This window comes from Sceloporus occidentalis, unplaced genomic scaffold (assembly GCF_023333645.1).
Source record: "Sceloporus occidentalis isolate IW3139 unplaced genomic scaffold, rSceOcc1.0.p SCAF_14, whole genome shotgun sequence".
Taxonomy (NCBI): domain Eukaryota; kingdom Metazoa; phylum Chordata; class Lepidosauria; order Squamata; family Phrynosomatidae; genus Sceloporus; species Sceloporus occidentalis.
The window spans coordinates 17,440,206-17,462,621 of NW_028316994.1; the positions used below are offsets into that span (position 1 = coordinate 17,440,206).

The 22,416-nt window shown below is 44.6% G+C and overlaps 1 protein-coding gene across 1 annotated transcript in view; it reads right to left on the minus strand.

Moving 5' to 3' along the window:
- Positions 1 to 20,118, minus strand: part of POLR2A (RNA polymerase II subunit A) — a 30,432-nt gene extending 10,314 nt beyond the window's left edge. The window contains exons 1-17 of the mRNA XM_089481090.1: positions 19,784 to 20,118; positions 16,529 to 16,661; positions 15,834 to 15,970; positions 13,512 to 13,685; positions 9,406 to 9,687; positions 8,653 to 8,814; positions 6,722 to 6,942; positions 6,486 to 6,618; positions 6,202 to 6,326; positions 5,197 to 5,407; positions 4,575 to 4,784; positions 3,756 to 3,924; positions 3,099 to 3,193; positions 2,293 to 2,496; positions 1,955 to 2,177; positions 1,421 to 1,604; positions 686 to 857 (exon numbers count right to left, since the gene is read on the minus strand). Of these exons, the coding sequence (XP_089337216.1) occupies positions 686 to 857; positions 1,421 to 1,604; positions 1,955 to 2,177; positions 2,293 to 2,496; positions 3,099 to 3,193; positions 3,756 to 3,924; positions 4,575 to 4,784; positions 5,197 to 5,407; positions 6,202 to 6,326; positions 6,486 to 6,618; positions 6,722 to 6,942; positions 8,653 to 8,814; positions 9,406 to 9,687; positions 13,512 to 13,685; positions 15,834 to 15,970; positions 16,529 to 16,661; positions 19,784 to 19,873 (2,925 nt within the window). The 5' untranslated portion in view covers positions 19,874 to 20,118. The remainder of the gene's footprint in view (positions 1 to 685; positions 858 to 1,420; positions 1,605 to 1,954; positions 2,178 to 2,292; positions 2,497 to 3,098; positions 3,194 to 3,755; positions 3,925 to 4,574; positions 4,785 to 5,196; positions 5,408 to 6,201; positions 6,327 to 6,485; positions 6,619 to 6,721; positions 6,943 to 8,652; positions 8,815 to 9,405; positions 9,688 to 13,511; positions 13,686 to 15,833; positions 15,971 to 16,528; positions 16,662 to 19,783) is intronic.
- Positions 20,119 to 22,416: the final 2,298 nt, after the last annotated feature.

The window sequence follows — 22,416 nt, forward strand, 5'->3', positions numbered from 1 at the left end:
ACCCCATCCCCAGCACCATATTCCATGTAAAGGTGAAGGGAGAAACTAAAATATAGGGACAGGTTTCTCCCTTGCTTTTGATTTGAGACAAGTAGCCTGGACTCTCCCCAAAAGCCAAAATGACTAAACTGAGGCTATCATACTTTGGAAGCCTCATGAGATGACAGGACTTGATGGGAAAATCTGAAAGTACAAGTAGTAGGAAAAGAGGAAGACTGAATCAAGGAAGCCAGGGCTGCCCTGAGCTTGCAAAATGTGAGCAGTCTCTCATTCAGAGTCTCTCATTCAAAGTCACCATCAATCAAAGCTGACATGATGGCTCATAAAAACAACTAAAGAGAAATCAGGAACACTAGGTGGATGGATGCACATCTGCACCACCGAGTCTAGCACCGCTAATTTTCCGATTACTGGAACTAAGAAAAAGAAGAGAAGAAGGAGTAACAGAGGCATGGAGAGGAAGTTGCTATATTCTTGTCACAAGCAAAACACATGATTAAGAGGATGGGTGGAGATGAAAATTGAACACGGGAACCCAGAGGAGTGGCCATTGAAACTGCCTTCCTCGACCAGCCCAGCAGCCTAACTAGATCCAGCATTGGCTCCAGAAGGAGAAAGCCCCAACTCCGAACTGTCCAGCTGCCTGGAGGGGGAAGCAGAAGGAGATACTGAGGCCTGTTCTCACCTTGCTGTCCCCTGTGGGGAAGATGACCCTCAGCACCTCCCGGTCCTCCTTCATCTTCTCAAACTCTCTCTCCAATTCATTCTGGATGTGGGCATTGCTGAGGATGTCCTTCACCATCTCTTCCTGCAGGGTGCGCCGCAGCGCCCGCTCATTTGTGTAGTCAAATTTGAACCTGGAAGCATAGAAATAATAAATACATACATAATAAATAAATAAGAAAAGCAGAGCCTTCAGGAGGACGGTGATGGTGCCCTCCATCAGACTTGGCTTTGGAATGCCCAAGCTTTCAGCCAGAAAAACAATAGCAAGGCAATATCCTACAGAGAGCTGTGGTTGGAGCCCTTTGCACAATAGCAGACAATGGCCAGAATGGCCATCCCAGAAGGGCTGGTGTGAGCTAAAAAATAAACATACTTTTGTATTTTTACAGCTCTGTGGCAGCCCTGGGCAAGGGAAAGCATTCCTCGTTCGTCTGGGAAGTACCACATAAACAGTCATTTTGAACCATTTAAGTGAGGCAGGAGGCCTCCTAAGAGAGTGCTTCCCACTAACAGCATATTATTTTCTCTTTCCTTGAATCCCAGCCACTTTCCCAAGATGAGACAGAGCTCTGGATTTCACAGTCACATAAAAGAGATGGATAGGAGGCCCTATGTAAAGTCCAAGAACCGCAGAATTAAGCCAGATTTCTGCAACTCCCGTACACCTGACCCAGAGCCTCACTTCTGGACTCACTTCTTTTCAAATGCCTTGTTGGAAGGCTTGAGGGTGGCCAGATTCTGGAACTCCACACTCTCCCCTGCTAGACCATCTTCACCATAACGCAGCTGCACCACCTGGTTGATGGAATTGCGCACTGTGGCATCGTACTTCACCATCACTGACTCCATAGATTTGATCAGTCGACGCTGGATGTAACCTGGTGAGAGGCAGAGGAGGACTCAAGACCTGGTAAGATTGTTGTGGAGACTCCTTTCTATACCAATGGATTAAGCCTGACTATTAAAACAGAAGGGCCTCCCCAGTGGCTGCCCCTAGGTGATATAACTCCCTTTCTAGGGAGGCTAGAATGGCCCCATTATTTCCGTCATTCCACAGGCAGACCAAGACTTATTTTTGTTCTGATAGACTTTCATGGATTGATTAAAAAAAAACACAATAGCATTTGTAAAACTGCTTTTTCTTATTTTTAATTTTATGGTTTACATCCTGATTTTCCCCTGCCCCACATCCTTTCCCAGACATCATTCCACACTGCCATCCACTCACCAGTTTCTGCGGTTTTGACAGCTGTGTCAATCAATCCCTCTCTGCCTCCCATGGCGTGGAAGAAGAACTCTGTCGGGGTCAGGCCAGCCAGGTACGAGTTCTCTACAAAGCCTCTGCTTTCAGGACCATAGTCATCCTTGATGAAGTGAGGCAGTGTACGATGCTTGAAGCCAAATGGGATACGTTTCCCTTCAACGTTCTGCTGTCCCACCACAGCAATGACCTGTGGGGCAGAGGAGAAAGAGCCAAAACTGTCATCCATGGGCTGTAATTAAGCAGGCAAGCAAACATGTTCAGGACTCAGGCACATCCAAGTAGCAGGACACAGCAGGCCTTACTTGTGAGATGTTAATCTTGGAGCCTTTTGCTCCTGACACCACCATGGATTTGAAGTTGTTGTACTCTGAGAGGGACTTCTGGGCTGAAGAACCGGTCTTGTCTCGGGCATCATTCAGAATCCTGTTGACTTGGTTTTCAAAGGTCTGTCGCAGCGTGTTGCCAGGGGTGGGCTCCAGCTCATTGTTGTGGGCCTTCTCAATGACCTGGTGGTGGCAGGGAAAAACCTCAGTACTGAACCCCTAAGGCTCAACCCGTCTGGGTAAAACCCATCATCCAAAGCTACTTACTTTCTTTGGAATCTCACTGTACCCCTTGCTTCCAACTACTCATGATCTACAGTCCATGTGTGTTTTGAGAAAGAGTGTGTGTGGCAGGGTAAGACATCACAGACTATAGGCTCCTAACCCTCGATTCAGCTCTCAAATCTTCCCCCACTTGATTTCCTATCCATACCTCCTTAAAAGCTCTATTGCTCTCTACTGGTCCACCACACCCTCTCCACTACAACTGTCCTGTTTAAGTTTATGTTGCTTAAATGTGAAGTTATACAGAGGATAGTGGGGTGCAAGCTGCTCCATAAATAGTACTAATTTATAAAAGAAAAACACACTGGAACCATAGGTAGCTCTCTTCTATCACTACAGAGATAATGAAATAAGCCATGGCCCCCACCCCCAGTAAGCATCTGAACAGTTGCTTCTACGTCTTCCCATCCCTAAACATATTTCTGTTGCCCCCTGCGTAACATCCATGGGCATCCAGAATGGGAACCACCAGATGGGGCATTGTGCTTGCTTCCCCCTACCTCTATCACATCTTGCTTGGCCTTCTTGATGGTGTTCTGAATGTCCTGGTAGGTCTTGGCATCAGCAATGGAGTCCCCAATACCAATTGTGTGACCTGTTTTTTTGGGGGGAAGACAGTTCAAATGCATGAAGAAAAAGTATCATCCCACTTTCCATTGCTCTCTGCACTCTTGAAAAGCTAGGTTTGCCTGTCCAGAATTAGCAACAGTACCAAACTGCACAGAAGGACAAAGCCAACATGGGACGGCAGCAGTTTTCACATAGTGGTGGACCACCCCCTCTCAAGTTCCTTTTTGGTGGGACCAAGACTGGGTCTCTGATCTCCTGCTGGCAGTCAAAGAATATATTCTTGAAGAAGTGTGAAGATTATATGGGCCTGAAATTCCAGGGCTTCCAACAAAACATACCAAAAAAGAGATATTGGTGGAAAATGGGAAGAACTATTTTGGGAAATATTTTGCCCACTTCTCAGGTTCAGTCTGTCGGCAGGATGACCACAACACTAAGTATGAATTCTTTATTGAACTGGCAGGACTCGGGCGCAATGACAACTGTTCCAACAATACCCTTCCCTACTAAGGCTAGGATTTCCATGTCCTTTAGAAGATGCCATGGAAGACACCAGCACCCTGGAAGCCTCAGAAGCCCTGACTTGCCTTCAATCAGGAGCCAGTTGTTGATGACAGTCTGGATATTGCTGTAGAAGAGGCGTGTGACGTCATGGCCCATCTCCAGGTAGGAGATGTGGACTAGGGAGCCAGCAGAAGTACCCAAAGACTTCTTGCACAGGATGCCCATGATCAACTCGCCATTTTCAACAATCACCTACATAGACAGACTAAGAATTAATGCCTGACACTTACTAGCAAATGCTTTCTTTCTCTTGCCAGGCAGCAGATCAGAAACAGAAGAATGCAGCTACACCCCAAAGACAAGTTCAATATTTATTTTGCCAAGCCCCAACATTTTTTTGGGGGGGGACACCTCCAAGGCCATGATTTTACTTATTTCTGAAAGCAACTGGAAACATACCAGAAAGGTAACTTTAAGTGACTAAAACATCATTTGTTTTGAAAAATGGCAGACAACATGTCAATTAAAGGACCCCCCAAATAGCCTTCTGCTGCTTCACTCATATCCAACCCATTGCAGATTCTGCTGGGTGCAATCCACATTGCTACACAAGAGGGCAGCAAGTTACAACAGGTGGCAAGGCCTCCTTTCCTAACACCTCCAGAGTTCTCCAGAGTCCTATAAGTAACTGGTTCTATTTGGAAGCACATCTGGAGAGACACAGGAATGAGTAGAGACCTCTTGGTACCATCTGCAGGAGAAAAGGGTACTGTGTCCTCAAAAATACTTCCCCCATGTAATGCCCTCCAAATGCACTGGACTATGGCTCCCACCATCTCCAGGCTGCAGGCAGACAGTTGCCTAACACTCTTTCCAAAGCATGACTCCCAGCAAAAAGGTACCTTAGTGTCTCCAGGGGAGATGTGTTTGTAGGGACCACTGTCCTCATCATCTGGGTGGGTGCTGTGTGTCCGGATGCAGTTGATGTGACCAGGTATGATGAGGGAGAAGATCTGCTTCCCAGTCCAGAGTGGGCGCGGTTTGAGAATGGCTGGCTGTGGTACTTTGCCATCCCAGGTAGACAGGAACATTAGCAGATTCATCACTTCACCCTGGAGCAAGAGAAGGGGAAGAATACTGAAAGTCAGCACTCATGTCCTCAGCCTCCAATTAGCCTAGTGCAGTCTTCCCAATATTTAGTCCTCCATTACTTTTGGAATTCAGATCCCAGAAGACCCAGCCAATCCGGCCAACAATCAGGAATTCTGGTAACTGAAGTTCAAAACATCTGGAGGACCAAAGGGTGGGAATCAGTGATCTAATGTGAATACATTCAGACTTGAGAATTCAGATCTTGTCCACTAACTGCGGTATTATAACAGAAGCTGCTACTGGTATGAAAAAGGATGAGAATAAGCCAACCAACTTCATGCCAGGAAATGTTAAACTGAAGTAAGATAGGGAGGGGGAATCTTCTTTGTGATATGAAGGGATATAGGGAGAATCTTTCCCTTCCCGACTCACCCTTTCCAGGAAGACATCTCTCTTAGTGAACTTGCGGACAGCTGTGAGAGTGTCCTGCACGATCCCCATGACGGGTCTGTTGGACTGGGGCGTGACAATCATACGGGGCACCATGGCCAGTTCCTGGATTTCTGCCCGTGTCTCAAGGGACTGGGGGAGGTGCAGGTTCATTTCATCACCGTCAAAGTCAGCGTTGTAGGGGGTAGTCACACTGCCAGTGCAAGAAAGACAGCCATAATGAGATCCTGATTTGATCAAGTGCCAGCCATGAGCCCACCTGAGACTGCAGAGAGACTGAGCCCACAACATCCTGAGCCAAGACCCCTCTAGGCTACCCTCCAATTTCCAGAGCCCTTTCTGCCTCTGATGAAACTTGTGGGCCTTGTCTAAGGTCTGGCAAAACAATCTCTTCCTTCTATCTGAGGAGAATATGAACCCAGAGAAACAAACACTAGCCAGGGTTGCCATCTACAGGCTGAAAAGTGCCCATAACAAACAAATGGCAAATCTATGTAGTTCCTACAATGCACATTATTAAAGATCAGAAAATATCTTGCTATACTGAACTCAGAAAAAGGAGTTTACTTCCTATGCAACTTCCACACTTCTTTCTCCTAGAAAACACTGTCCATATTTTCGAAATAGTGGCTTTGACTGAGAAATGAAGCCCCAAGGGACACAGTGAACCATCATGGGGCTGGAGGATTCCTAGCCTTGCATTGTTCATTGATTTCAGCTGTTGCTTCTAAAGCTGTTCAGCTTGTGATGGAAACCTGTTTTGGATTATATAATTCCTAAAACCTTAACCATCCCAACAGCAAACTAGTTTTTTTTAGGAGGAGGAGGATGGGATGCATCAGGTGACCGGACTCATCACAATTAATCTCTGGAAAAATGTGAAAATCTGCTGAACAACTGTTTCACTTTCTCCATTTATTCTCTTGCTGTCATATGAAGAGGAATGAAATAATACAGAAGAGGAGGGCAAAAGAAGCAAAGGCTCACCTGAGATTGAGGCGGAAAGTTGACCATGGCAGAATCCGGACCCTGTGCCCCATCATGGACATCTTGTGCAACGTTGGTTGACGGTTGAAAATGACAATATCTCCGTCACACATGTGTCGCTCTACCTGGAAAGGGAAAGCATGGAAGAGCCAAAAAGTGTCTCTGAAGATCTCTTTGCAAACACACATGTGCACCTCAACACCTCAGCTCAACCTCAAGGCATTGAGATGCTCCCATCCAACTACTGCCCCACATGAATCCTCCCCCCAGAAAGCAAGACTGACCTTGTAGCCGATCTGCAGGTGCAGGTCGCTGGGCTTAGGGTGAAAACGGAGGTCAATCCTGTCACCATTGTCCCGGATAATGTACTTGGCTCCAGGATACTGGCTGTTGCCTCTGCGGACCAACTCCTGGAGCCTGGAGGAGTTGGTAAGAGTGAGCAGGTGCTCAGAGCAATGAGGGGTTAGGCCTCTGCCTGCAACTCCAGTAACGTATACAGTGGACAGGTGGGAACCCTCACCTGTCAATGTTGAAGGGTGTTACTATCTCAGCAAAGGTCATGTTGGCAGCAATGGAGCGGGGCACTCCCACTTGGTCAATGGAGAGGTTGGGATCTGGCGTGATGACTGTCCGGGCAGAGAAATCCACTCGCTTTCCCATCAGGTTCCCTCGCACGCGCCCCTCTTTCCCCTTCAGCCTCTGCTTCAGAGACTTCAGAGGCCGTCCCGATTTTTGCATAGCCTGTGAATCAAGAGGTTCAGCACACAGTCAACATAAGTAGAAACAATGGCTACTTTCTTACAAGTTGTGGCATCAAAGCTTCCAACAGAAGGACACTCTCTAAGTCAGGGGTAGGCAACCTTTTTGAGCCGGGGGCTGGGTTGCTGTCCCTTGGACAACTGGGGGGCCGAAGCCAAAAATAAATAATTAAATATCTTTTTTAAATAAATAAATAAATATAATTTCTACATGCACTGCACACATCATATTTTGAAGTAAAAAACAAAATGGGAACATATACAATATCTAAAATGAAGGTATTCCTACAGGCCCACCGCTGTGTTCTAAAATGGTGGCAAAGTCTCACGCGACCTTTCCCGTCCTGCCCCGCAACGGGAAAGGTCACACAAGACTTCAGCCATTTTAGAGCTCAAAATGGTGCCTGGAGTGGCGTGGAAGCTGCGGCGGGGGCGGCAATCAGCCGCAGGACCGGGCTGGGGCCGGTCCCAAGGCCTCGCCGGGCTGGATCCGGCCCACGGGCCGTAGGTTGCCGACCCCTGCTCTAAGTGCTGGAGAACAAAGTTTCAAAGGGCAGGAAACAACCAGCATGCAGTGTATTACAATCTTTAATACAAATTCTAATCCCTAATACAATTTATAACAATAAAAAAATAAAATTCCAGTATGCAGCCGTTTAATTCATTACAGAAAGTATTCAAATGCACAGAACAAGATATTGTTCCAAACAATCACTAAATAAAAATGAGAGAGAAATAACTCATTTTATCCTTTTATTAGTTTACAAATTAAACGACCTGCTTCTTCATTTATGAATAACTGGACCAATCAAGATTTGCTGAACTACTTCTAAGCAACTCTTTGCCATCTGACATCATCTGGCCTCAGAGGGAGAGAAGGGCTGGCCAGCTCCATCAGGCCTGGCCTAAAGTAAGAAGACAAGTCCTCCCTCAGAGGGAGAGAAGAACCTCTGGACTTATTCCCCTTCCCACTGCCATTCTCTTCCCCTTTTGTGTCATGTCTTTTTTAGATTGTAAGCCTGAGGGCAGGGAAATGTCTCTATCTGTAAGCTGCTCTGAGAACCTTTCTGGCTGAAAAGCAGGGTATAAATACAGTAAATAAATAAGCAAACTCATTATTCTCTTAATTAATGACTTAATGACATTTCCGATGTGACGTCTGTCTGATATATTTGTTTCTGATTACTTAAATATGTTACATGCCACAAACAATATATTTCTATCATATGTAAAAGAAATGCTAACAGTTAAAGCAGTGTGGCTCCCCTCCTCTTTTAGCTGTATAATCCAGGGAAAATCAAATACCTAGGCTTGTAAGCAAAGTGAAAGCAAAGGGAGTTTCAAACTGGACTGGCAATTATGGCCCACCAAATGTTTTTGGCCTACAACTTCTATTAGCCCAGAGAATAATGTCAGCAGTGAGGAATGACAAGATCCAGAGTTTACAAACAGTTACCCATTTCTGCTCTATAAGGCTCCTGTTGCTACTGAGGAAGACAGGGCCAGAAGGAGTGAAGCCTCTCCCTACACTGCTGAAGACTCTACTACAGTGTTCAAAAAGAACTGTGCCCATGGAGTGAGGAGGAGGAAGAGGACAGACGTGTCAGAGGACTACTTTTTCTGCTGAGAAGAAGGGTGGCAGTCACATCCCCTGTCACTGATGGTCCCTGGCCTTTGCACCCCAGGCACTTACACGGGGCAGCCCAGGGAGCTCGTTGTCCACCATGGTGGCCACATGAAACTGCAGCAGTTTGACGTCTTCGGCAATGACGTGGGCAGCTGCCCCATTCTGTTCATTCCTCCGGAGTTGGTTGTTGATCTTCACAATGTCGGCCAGTTTGTGAGTCAAGTCATCCTGGGAGATGGTGAGAAGAGGAGGAAAAGTAGTTCTGTTAGAATATAAATGTTTATGTTGAACTATAATGCCCATTCCAAGCTATACTGCATTAGCCATATGGGATGGGCTAGGTGGGATGGATTTCTGCATGGGCAGCAATCTCTTCAGCATTGTCCACTCTGGTGCATGCCAGAAATCCATTCATAGCTGGGGTGGGGAAAGTGAGGCCAGCCTGATGCACACAGCTCCAAAGTGCCCCTGGATATCCCAAAGCTCCTGAATCCCTATCATTTTTCACCCAATGGAGTAATTTTTAAAAAAATTCTCTGGGACAGAGGTTTGTCTTGCTTTCCACCCTATGGTAACTAAACTAACTGAAAGAAAAGGGGAACTGACATCAGGTTACTCTGTGATACAGCAAAGATGGCACCGTGGCCCAACCAGGGGCAAAGTGTCCCCCAACACAGCTGCAGTTTCTATAAACAACTTTCAACTGACTGGATAAATATGATTCATATGCATTCAGAGTTACTGCCAATGCTGGACAGAAAACAGATATTTGCTTAGGCTTAAAAGCTAAGCTGATCCTTCCCCTCTGGGTCCCTTTACCTGATTCCGGGCAGAGCCCTGCATGACCACAGCAGGCCTGACAGAAAGCGGTGGGACAGGAAGCACTGTGCATATCATCCATTCAGGCCGGGCGTATTTGGGGTCCATGCCAAGGATGAAGCATTCCTCGTCTGAGATGCGCTTGAATATCTCATGCACCCGCTCCGGGCTCAGGAGGATCTTCTTCTCCTGTGAGTCCTCATTGACGTGCTTCCACTCGGCATAAAGCTCAAGGCCCGAGCGCCGGATCCTAGGCTGGTAGCGCCCACAGCCACCATGGCCCTGGAGGAGGAAGAGAGAAAGGAACAAGGGGTGTCAGGTGCAGGATTTTCACTTACCCATTGCTAGGCTTGTTGAACTTTTATTCTGCCTAAAAGCCTTGGAGCTTTGTTTTTACATTAGTTGTTTGAAATCCTATGCTGAGAAAAATTCTGAGCCCCCCACCATGAATTTCTTACCTTTTACACAGGTAGGAACATAACAAATCTTTTGTATGCTACATTTTTACTGTAAGGATTTTAATGACTGACCTATCTAATATCCTCCTCTGATGAAGGTTAAAATTACACTAGGCTAGCCTGAAGAAGAAGAGCCCTCCCTCCGGTCCATCTGCCTTGGTCCAGGCCTCAGAGGGAGAGAAGAACCACTGGACCTGATCCCCCCCTCACCATTCCCTTCTCCTTTTGTGTCGTGTTTTTTAGATTGTAAGCCTGAGGGCAGAGAACCGTCTATTATCCCCTCTGTTGTAAGCCGCCCAGATTCCCAGTGATTGGGCAGCATATAAATAAATCCTATTATTATTATTATTATTATTATTATTATTATAGAGCAATTATTCCACTTTAACTGCTATGGCTGCATCCTGTGGAATTCTGGGGTTTGTAGTTTAGCAAGACCTAAGAGCTCTCTTGCTGAGAACTCTAAATATCCCTCCCTAAACTGCAAATCCCACGATTCCACAACCATAGCAGATAAAGTGCTTGTTTTCTTTAATTTGTTCTTAACTTTTGTAATTAATGCTTCAGTTGTATCCTTTTTAAATTACTGCAAACGACTTAATATTCCATTTTGGGAAAAAGGTGGGATATAAATCCAATGAATAAATGAAGTAAGAAGTGAAATAATAGCACTAAAACAGTGTAGTGTGATATTGGCCAAATACTATTTGCTTTATGTATGAAAATTATAATAATCACATTGAGTAAACACAATATATGACATAAAATATTTAATTCTATGGGCAACGGAATTTGTCTCCATACCAGATAGTATCATCTAGTATACAGACTAGATTTTAAAAAACTAATTTACTTAGATAGTCCACTTATCCATTTACACACGGTGGTATTAAATGGCCTTATGACCTGCAACATCAGTTCAGGTTGTTGTTGTTGTTATTATTATTATGCTTTAATTATATAGCGCTGTAAAGGGCCTCAACAAATCGCTGAATTTGCATATAATCTTGCCTAGAAAGTATTACCCTATGTACGCTTTTACTTTTCTACCTCTCAAGGCCCAAGAGCCACGAGTCCTTTTTTCTAGCAGCTACTACTGGGAATGGGGGGAGTTCAGATACTGTGCAACTAAATTTAACAGTTGCTTGGAGACCTCAAAGGCAACAAATCAGCCTGTTGCTAACTGGAGTTAATTGGCTGTGGCTAAAAGTCAGCATGTATGCCAAATGCGAGAAGATTCTGGTTCATCTGACCTGGTTTGGAAAACAGGAACTTTCTGGAAGGCTACAGCAGAAAGCATTTAAAGGAGAGCTCTCAGATGCGCCATGCATGCCTCAATCTCACAGATGCATCCTGCACATCTTGCAGACTTTTGTTCTTGCTGCTGTGTTCTGTGAAATCCATGCTATTGGTACAGATGGCTAGGTTGATCCAGCTATTATGCTTTATGCCTGAGTATATATTCCTACTGTTAGCTTTGCTAAGCCTATTGCTCTTATGCTCTTCTGTTCCTCTTTCATTTTGGACATTAATCCACATTGTTACAAGTCTAGGATCTTTGTGGGCCAAGGTGAGTAAACAGAGATGAATGCTTGGGGAGGGCTCTTCTGTTTTTTAAATTTATTTTTCATCTCAGACAGGTGTTTGAGGAACAACTAAATCACAAAATGCTTGAAATTAGGCTTAAGATTCTTGACAGTCACTTAAAGGGGTGTGCGCATCCTACAGTTGTAAGAAATCATATAGCAATACATTTCCCTGGATTCAAGGAGAAATCTGATTAAACTGGGAAGAAGTTGTCTCGCATTTCCCACTGAAGCACTTTTGTGTCTTTAGGACTGCCATTTTAATAATTAGGAATGCAATGAAGTCCATAACTATCACCAAATGGATGTCACCTCCTGCCATTTTGCAGAAATCTTTGAGGAAAACTCTAAGTTAAAAAAACTTTATTCCTTTTTTTCAGAACTAAAACAGCAATGTAGATTTTTAACTGTCCAAAAATAATGACTAAACCAGCCTTCTCAGTATTTTGAAATGAAGAAATAATTTCCTTAAAAAAAAAAAGGTGTAATATGAAGGCAAGTCACATGTTCTCAGCCTCAACGGGAGGCAATGGCAAACCTCCTCTGAACAAATCTTGCCAAGAAAACCTTGTAATAGGGCTGTCGTAAGTCAGAAACAACTTGCAGGCACACAACAACAAATGGAGGCAAGGTGATTCAAATTTCTTGAATAAGTATTCTGCACAATGGCTCTATTTTGTGTTCTGAACAGAGAATATTTCCAATTTTCTCAATAGTGTCATACTGAGCAAGCAGGGGAGAAACCCTTCCCAAAGAATAGATGATTATTTGGTGCTAAGACACATTAAAGAGAACATCTAATAGGTTCAAAGATAGAAATTTTCTGGTTCAACAATCATACCTAGTATTCATATAGATTATTACATTAGTTGGATGTCTGAAATAAGGAGGATCTAAAACATCAAGAAAAGTGCTATTCTGCAACCTTGTTATCTAGAATAGGATAAGAATCAGGCAATCCTCCAAATATGGCTGAAATGCAATCTTCAGCAATCCTTGTGAATGCTGGCTATGGCATATGAGAGCTGCATTATTCCCACTCCTGCTCTAAAACAATGTGAAATGTAGTACTTAATACAGGTAGCACACTTAATTCACATAAGATAAAAACCCTGTTGACTTTTGGATTGCACAGTTCAAAATCTGTGACACTTTGTAACCACTGTAAATGTCCTGATGAAATTTTAGACTGTTGACAAATCTTATTAGCCAAGGACACTTCTTCTGAGATTCCTGCCTTCCCCTACAGTAACTCTTAGACATGCTGTCCAACTTTGAGGTCACTGGAAGAGGTCTTTCTGGTAGTGCCACATGCTGCCCAGCGGACAGCTGTTTGAAGCAGAGAACTGAGTGGACAGTGGCACCTGCTACAGGGAATGTTTTTCCACTATGCTCCAACTGTCCATAGCTTTTGACACATGCTGACAATGTATTTTACCTCAGCATGCTCTACCTCCTCAGTCTAACCCAACATCAATTTGTTTAATCTCACATTTGTGTAGTATATTTGTGTCAGGTATATTTTACATTTTAGTGAAGTACACAACTCTGAAATTTTGGCATGAAAGCATCACCTAAATATTTGTAAAAAATATTTACTGTTGCTGTTATGTCCCCTCAAGTCAATTCTGATTAATGACAATCCTGTCTTATGGTTTTCATGGCCATTTTTATTCAGACTGCCACTGCCTTCCTCTTGGCCTGAGAAAATGGGACTGGCCCAAGGTTACCTTGTGGGTTTCTACAGCTGAACAGTGACTCAAACCTGTTTCTCAGAATCCTAGTCTGAGATTCAAATCATTATATTTACTTTGGTAAGATATGTTCTGCCATTCTGCATAAATGGGGTTATATACAACAAAATACTTCATAGTGGAAAAAGAACCAATAGCAAATACTGTTTCAAAGCCCCCCTCCCCCCAATGTTTTGAGCAACTAAAAGTGTTTTCAAGGAGGTCTAAAGCAACAACAGTAATGCCAATATTAAGAAGTAGAGGCCAGCATGCCACATATTGGAAGTAGGCTTCAAAGCCAGCTCCATTCCCTGACTTATGACTCTGACCTTTTCCTTTGTGATGTCCTCATCGCCCTCTGATTGCTCCACACCAAACTTGTTGTCCATCTCTTCTCCCCCTTCACAGATGTTTTTGCCTTTGCAAAGGTCATAGACGTGAGTCAAGCGTTTCTTCGGTTGTCCTTTGGATTTGGCCAGGATATCTTTAATCTTTGGATTGTTCTGCAGAAAAAAAGGAAAAAAGAGACCCCCAAGCCATAAGAAGAGGCGATTAAAATCTGTGAGCTATTGAAAGTTACCATCTGTACCAGACATCCTCACTCCTACATATCTGCACCAAAAATATGTCTGAAAACCCATAAAACTGTCCCTATCTAGTGTAGTCAAATCTGAGAGGCTGAAATTTGCATTCGGTATTAGGACACCTTCGTACATCCATACCCATGTTTGTACATTTGTATCTGCAAACATGTAAACATTTAACCCCAGCTCCTCAAAGTTTCCATCAGATGTAACCAGATGCTACATCCTTGTCCAGCATCAGCTCATGGCATGCCTCCTGGCACCTGCTGGTTTGCAACACAAACAAATCCAACTGCTAAACTCACAAAAAGGGGCATCTTTATACAGTCACTCCTCCTAACTCACAGATCTGGGATCTGCACCCTCGAATATCCACGAAGGGGCGACCTCCCCTATTTCCAAAGGTGCGCACATCCCATTCAAGCCTAAGAGGCTTGAATATGTGCGAGCCTCCGTTTTTGAAGAGGGTTCTGGAACAGATCCCCCACAAAAAGGGAGGGCCAACTGTAATTTTAAACAAGAGTGTAGGCTCATGGTCTCATCCCATGGATTAATTATACTTGGGTATTGTTAGAGCAAAAGCACAATGGTGGACCACAGAGGAAAGTCAGATCATGTAGGACTCAAACTAGTCCATTCTGCCCTATGTCCTTTGCCTCTACTGAGGTATAACTGGTGTGTTGAAAGGAGTCAATTTCAGTGCCTCAGCTGGCAAGAACCCACAGGCAACGCTTCATTGTGTAACTTTCTCCCTCATTATACATCTTGGGTGGACTACTGAAGATTCATGTTCAATTCAGCCCTAAAAACACTGTCCCATTTACTGTACTATTTCTGCTGCCTTACATGCGTATGAAATGGTTTGAGTGTCAACCAACTTGGGAGTGGGGGGAACTACATAAGTATTTACAAGCTTTGCTTTAGTCACACGAATATCAAGCAGAGGTGCATGGTCCTCCTGCAGAAATTCTTGAGAAATGAGTACCCTTGAAAAAAACCAATGATAGAGCATCCGTGAATTCTCCATGGCTCTTGTTTTTAATATGAGAAACAAGGTCTCACTGCCTTTTAGTGAGACAGAGGCTGTTTTGAACATTTTCCAAAGAACTGAAATACCATCCAAGTGGCCAGGCAACTCTGGCAGATCCAGAGGGCACTCTTGTGCCCCTGAGACCCTCTAGGGCAGTGATGGTGAACCTTTTACAGACCGAGTGCCCAAACTGCAACCCAGACCCCACTTATTTATTGCAAAGTGCCACATCCCTCTGGCTTTCTAGTAAGAAACTTTGGCAAACTCTGTGCTAGGGTGACAGCATGTGTGCCCACAGAGAGAGCTCTGAGTGCCATCTCTGGCACGCGTGCCATAGGTTCGCCATCACTGCTCTGGGGCTTTATGATTGCTGAAACATAAAACTGGAAAATTAAGGTGGCCAAGAGTTCATTTCTGGTATGGAAAAATTAGTATGAGAGGAGCAAAAACTCTGCCCACCCACCCACCAGTCAGTGAAACAAAGCTGCATTATTAGCACATCCTTAAATGCAACAAAGTGAACATTTAACTTTTGTCTTTTATATCGGTAAGAATGATCACCAGCACTATTGCTACAATTTTTAACTACCATTGCAGTTATCTTTTGTTTGCTTGAATTGCTGGTTACACTATTGCAATTTACATCCTTAAAAATTGCAATAAACAATACAATACAGTGACAGAAAGTTTCTGCTTTTCAGAAAATTGAGTTTTTGTTTCTATCTTGGCGATACCTAGTTATTTTAAAGAGAGCCTGGTGGATGTAAGATACAAAATGAGGAACAATGGACTGGACCAGACTAGGCTGAAGCTCCAGGCTTGTCAACGGGAATTCAATAGTCATCTGTGGCATGTAACTACAAGCAACCAAGTAAGGAAGCAATTGCCCAATGGGAAAAGAGTGTTGTTTTTTCTTTCCTTTTTAAGCAGTTAACAAGCCACAAGGGAGCCCTACTAAAGCAAATTAGTAAAAATCTTGGGGGCAAGCCAGTTGTCTGCCCTTCCAGGGCTGCAAATCAGCTTCTGCCATTACTCACGGAGTCAACCAGCAGTTTGGAGCAGAAGAAGCAAACACAGCGGAGGACTTTCATTGTCTTGCCCAAGAAGCCGACATGGAAGACGGGCTTGGCCAGCTCAATGTGTCCAAAGTGGCCAGGACATTCTGTCATGTTGCCTGCCGGGTGGGAAAGGAAGGAGACACCATCAGACCCTGCTCCACAGTTAAACCCCAGCAAACCATTTGATGTGTGGCCTCTTCCACCTCAGACTCCCCTTTCAGCCTAGTGAGGGCATCCTAACATCAGTCAGCCCTTCACATCCCTGGATTCTGCATACACAGATTCAGCCGTCCACGGCTTGATTTTTAAAAAACATAATAATCCAAAAGGGCAAGGTTTATTACATTTTATATACATCGCAGTATATAATGGGATGAGGATCCATGGATATTAGTATTCACAGGTATGTGTGTATGTGTCCTGGACAAAACTCCAATGGATACTAAGGGCATACTGCGATACTTATTTGCATTCTGCCCTTCTCCCAAAAGGGACATGAATTAAAACAAGGTACATGAATTCAAAAGTTAAATAAGAGAACATTTTAAAAAGCATTTAAACCAACCATGTTAAAAATATTCAGAACAGTTTTTAAAAGGCTGCCCCAATATAATAACAAAGATAAAAATGCAATACAATACACCCTGGTTAAAAATCGTAACCAATGCGCTCACCTGCACAGGTCTGGCACCGTCCGGTCCTCTCAATGACACCCTGCCGAGGATCCATTAAGCCCCCCAACTTGGGGCGGCCCGCTTCTGTGGTTTCAGGGTACTTGATCCCTCCTTCCGTCACGGACATCCGTTTCTGGGGGGGAGAAATGAAGTGAACACAGGAACAGTATTAGCCAACCTTGTTCAGTCATTTGGAGAGAGAATGCAGACCTCGAAAAACTTGGAATGAAGCTGGCAGAGGCATTATTCCCAAATGTATCCTAAAATCTCAGGAAACATGAAGTCCATGTTCTATGCAAAAGAGAATAAAGAAAGAAGCAGCACAGAACATTCCAATTATTCCACCTCTCAAATAATCTCCTAAAGCCATTTTATTAGGAAGGCTTAGTTTCTAAAGTAAGAGAGTGGATTCCAAGACCGCTTTCTACCCAAGTAGCAATTTGTTGTGGGAGTTTAAAAAGCTCTAACTTTTGGACTAATATTATATTCAATGCTTTCTCCTACCAGCACAACCCTGTTCACCTGTAAAAGAATTATAAGTAGGCAGCTAGAGAAAAGCGCTCTGATCTGGTAAGTTGGGTTTCCTTACTCTCACTGTCCACCCAGAATGCAAAACTAGCAGAGATATCCTTTGCGATGCAGGATCCACGCAGGGAAGTTTCAGGCAATGAGAGGGCCTAAGATCAACTGAGATGAGATCCAGCAAGTGTGTGCTTTATACACAAATACACCCATTACACCAAAAAGTGCAAGCCTCCAATATTCACCCCAACTCCAGTAGCTCTGCTTTGTATGATTTGCACAAGAAGTCCACTCTCCAGTATTTTCTCCAAACCCAAGAGCTATTTGTGTTGTTTGGAACAGATCTCCGCAAAAACGGAGGGCTGGCTGTAATTTAATTCCCTTTTAATGTACCTTTTTCAATGTTTGTAATTGCACTTTCTTTTTAACGCTGTGAAGCTGCTCTGAGTCCCAGGTCTGGGAAAAGAGTGGGATACAAATAAATAATAATAATAATAAAGTGAAGCCATAGTCTCTGACTGAGGCGGTGACTAGGGATGGCATCTTTCCTCTAAATGCCTGCTTGGAGTTGGTAATGGGCTGGATGAAGAAAAACAAACTCAGTTTCAATCCAGAGAAAACAGAAGTACTAGTGATAGGTTCTCCCGGTCCAGGTGGTGAAATTTGCCCACCTGTCCTGAATGGGTCATGCTCCCCCTGAAGGACTCAGTTCACAGTCTGGGGGTGCTTTTGGACTCGTCGCTCCAGTTGACTTCTCAAGTGGACGCGACGGTCAGAAGCACCTGTTACCAGCTTCGGCTGATACGCCAGCTGCGACCCTACCTTGGCCGGAGGACCTTGAAACAGTGGTACATGCTCTGGTAACCTCTTGATTGGATTTCTGCAATGTGCTCTACATGAGGCAACCCTTGTACCAAACCTGGAAGCTTCAGCTAGTGCAGAATATGGCAGCAAGGTTGGTCACTGGATGTTCCAAGGCTGACCATATAACACCGGTTTTGCAAGATCTCCATTGGTTGCCTGTTCGCTTCCGGGCACAATACAAGGTGCTGGTTATAACCTATAAAGCCCTAAATGGCTTGGGCCCGGGGTACTTGGAGGACCGCCTCTCCCCATACAATCCGCCCCACACACTCAGGTCAGCTGGGAAGAATTTGCTGAGGATCCCGATGGCGAGATATGTGTCAACCTCGCAAAGGGCCTTTTCCATCTCGGCCCCTGGGATCTGGAACACCTTTCCCAATGAGCTCCGCTCCACCACCTCCCTGGATCTCTTCAAAAAGAGACTCAAGACCTTCTTCTTTCGATGCTCCTTGATATCATGTGACTCCCCCCCCCCATATGTATTGTATTATCGACTGCACTCAGCTAGCTTTTATTTGATGTAATGGTTTTAATTTGTATAACTGTTTTTACTGAAGTTTTATTTATGTATTGCAATTTTTAGTCTGTATTATCTACTCTGTCATTGCAATTTTTACCTGTACACCGCTTTGATCACTGCGGAAAAGCGGTTTATAAATAAAACTTATTGTTATTATTATAGCAACTTTCCCTGCACTGAAAAAAATGCAATGCAAAAGATGAATGCCCAAATAAAATGAAACTGATTATTATTGTTATTATTATTCATTTTAAGAAAGGATTCCCCTCTTTCCCATCCTGCGCCATCTCCTCATTTATAATGGGTGAATGAACAGAATGGAAGCATAGCAATTTTCTTTTTCCTGCGTTTAAGAAAGCAATGCAAAAACATAGTGAAATCAACAACACGAAGCCAAAGCATCCCGGCTGAGAAGCCAGGCAAAATGCCATGGAGAGAGCGCTCTCTTTGGCCTGTTCTGTTCGTTACTCATTATGGAAACAGCCCTTTCCCCTCATTCTTGCCCAAGGCCTTCTAACTATTAACAGGTTGGCTATGGCTTTTCAAAGACTATATTGTTCAGGGAAGCTGTTTCTACGATTGCCATCCGATCTCTGATTTGATCTTTGATGTTCTTAATCTGTTGCCTGCTTATTTCATCTAATTCTATCTTGTATTATTATCTATTGTCTTGTATGTATTTCGCAGAATGTGTGCCATTGCCAGGTTTCATCTTGAGTGATTTAATTGTCAGTCTGTGCATTGCTAGATAAATCAAGTATAATAATAATTATCCTAATGTAACTTGGTTGGTTTTTGTCCTTCGATCTCTTTCTGCATCGTAAAAAGTGCAATGCCAAATAAATAGATAAATAAATAAATACATTTTAAAAACTGGGTGAACAGAGTGAAGCTGCAGCAATAGGACTTTTTCCCAAACACTGAAAAAATGCAACACTGAAACACAAAATAAAACAAAGGGTGAATCAAGAGAAGCGAAGCCCCAGAAAGAGGCTCTTTCCTTCCACTGAAGAAACTGCGACAAGAAAACAGAAACAAAAACGGGGGAAGAACTAACCGAAGCCCCAACAATGACACTCTCTTCCTTTTTAGCCTCACAAAAAGTGCAATGCGAAAATCAACAAACAAACACAGAAATGGGTGAATAAAGGCAGTGAAGCCGCAGCAAGAGCGCTTCATTCATTCCCTGCTCTGCGAAAACGCAACGCAATAATAACACTAACAACAACTAAGCGAAAGGAAGCCCCAGCGCTAAGCCTCCTCCTCCTCCCTTGGCTTTCTAAGAGCAATGCTAGTAGCATAGAGAGAGAGAGAGAGAGTCTGCTGCCCATTTGCTTGCTGCTGGGTACCATTTCGTCTGGGCTGAGGATGCCAAACTGGACTCTCTTGATGGTGCGCAGCGGGCACGCGCTGTCCCCGGAAGGCGCGCCCCCGTGCATGGCTGCGGCCGGTCACGTGACGACGACGACGACAGCGCAGGCGCAGCTCTGCCTCAGACGGACGCCACTCAGGGAGACTATGGCGGCGGCGACCGAGGCCTTTTCCGCCGCCGCTCCGGCTTTTAACCCGAGCCTTGGCCCCCTGCGGAAGCAGAACCGCCTCACCGACCCTCGACGCTCCTCCCCGACGAGAACGCGCCCCCCGCTCTCCCAGCCGCGACCACGTCCAGCCGCCTCTCCCCTCCCTCCTATCCTCTCCCTCCGCGCTCTCCGGCGCGACTGAGCTCAGTCGCCCTCAGCGCCGCCTTAAATAGACTTGCCCCCCTCCACGGGGCTGCAGGAGGAGAACGGCAAGGGCGACGTCGCCCGATGTGGGCGTGGCTAAGCTTGCGTCGTCGACGACTGGGAAAGGGAGTAGCTGAGCCGAGGAGGGAGAGTCCAAGAGGCGGGGCCGCGGGTGGGGAAAGGGCGAAACCATTTCGTGAGCGGGGGGGAGATAAAGATAGGAGGAGGCTGAGGGAAAAGCCAGTGCGAAGTGTATTTGGGCTTCCTCCCAGGCACACAACAACAAAACAACAACAACAACACTCCAGACAAACGGTGCAATGCCTCTGAATTCACATGAAAAGGGTTTCTTCTTCTTCCTCTTCTTTCACTTAGGTCCAAAACACACTGCAGAAATAATCCAGTTTGAAACCGCTTTAACTGCCCTGGCTCAGTGCTAAGGAATTCTGGGAAATGTAGTTTTTAAATAAATGTTATTGATCATATATATATCGCTCATAAGACCCATATCACAAAAAACTACATGTTATGTACATAGCATACATACCTACATATAACACAGAATACATACATGTGAATGAAACTCCTTTAAAATGTACATACTCTAATTAATCCTAAGATTACAGTTCCATGGCCTACAGTTTACAAACTCTCTTACTCTATAATTAACAACATTCAGGGGGAGCTGTGTTGGCCATTTGACAAATCCAAACCGAAATCCATCATTGATGCCATTATTGGCCAACTGAAATGCATGATATACTGATTGCAAGCTTTCGAAGCTCCATGAGCTTCTTCTTCATCAGGCAAGATCTTACAAACCAAACAGGAGAGAGGAAAACCAATTGGAGACGTTAGTCAGATGCCTGCATGTTGTTTCTGTCCTTAGTAAAGATGGTATACTGGGGAGGATATCTTTTGCATTGGTTTGCAAGGGTCTTCAATATAAAGCCCTAAATGGCTTGGGCCCAGGTTACTTGGAGGACTGCCTCTCCCCATACAATCCGCCCCACACACTCAGGTCGGCCGGGAAGAATTTGCTGAGGATCCCGATGGCGAGATATGTGTCAACCTCGCAAAGGGCCTTTTCCATCTCGGCCCCTGGGATCTGGAACACCTTTCCCAATGAGCTCCGCTCCACCACCTCCCTGGATCTCTTCAAAAAGAGACTCAAGACCTTCTTCTTTCGATGCTCCTTGATATCATGTGACTCCCCCCCCCCCCCCGATATGTATTGTATTATCGACTGCACTCAGCTAGCTTTTATTTGATGTAATGGTTTTAATTTGTATAACTGTTTTTACTGAAGTTTTATTTATGTATTGCAATTTTTAGTCTGTATTTGGTAGTTTGTAATTGCAATTTCTATATGTACACCACTTTGATCACTGCAGAAAAGCGGTTTATAAATAAAACTTATTATTATTATTATTCAAGTCATTTGTGACTTATGGCAACCCTAAGGCCAAGTTTTATGGGGTTTTCTTCATAGAATCCTAAAGCTGGAAGAGGCCACAAGGGCCACCCAGTCCAACCCCCTTCTGCCATGCAGGAACTCTCCATCAAAGCATCCCTGATAGATGTCCTTTTAGCCTTTGTTTGGAGACCTCCAAGGAAGGAGACTCCACCATTCTCCATCAAGGAAGGAGTGTGTTCCACCGTCAAACAGCTCTTACTGTCAGGATCTTCCTAATGTTGAACTAGAATGTCTTTTCCTGGAGCTTGCATCCATTGCTCCGGGTCCTATGTAAGGTACTGCACTTAGGGCAGAAAAATGAAATGCACACATAGGATTATGGGGGACGCCTGGCTGAATGAGAGACTTATCCATGTGAAAGGGATCTGGGAGTCCAAGGAGACCACAAATTGAGCTTGAGTCAACAGTGCAACGCAGCAGCTAACAAGGCCAATGCGATTTTAGGCTGCATCAAGAGAAGCATAGTGTCTGGATCCAGGGAAGTAATAGTGCCCCTCTATCCTGCTCTGGTCAGGCCCCACCTGGAATATTGTGTCCAGTTCTGGGCAAAACAATTCAAAAAGGATGTTGAGAAACTGGACCCGTGTGTCCAAAGGAGGGCAAGCAAAATGGTGAAGGGTCTGGAAACCATGAAGCCCTATGAGGAACGACTGAGGGAGCTGGGGATGTTTAGCCTGGAGAAGAGAAGGGTAAGAGGTGATATGATAGCCCTGTTTAAATATCTGAAGGGATGTAATATTGAGGAGGGAGCAAGCTTGTTTTCTGCTGCTCCAGAGAACAG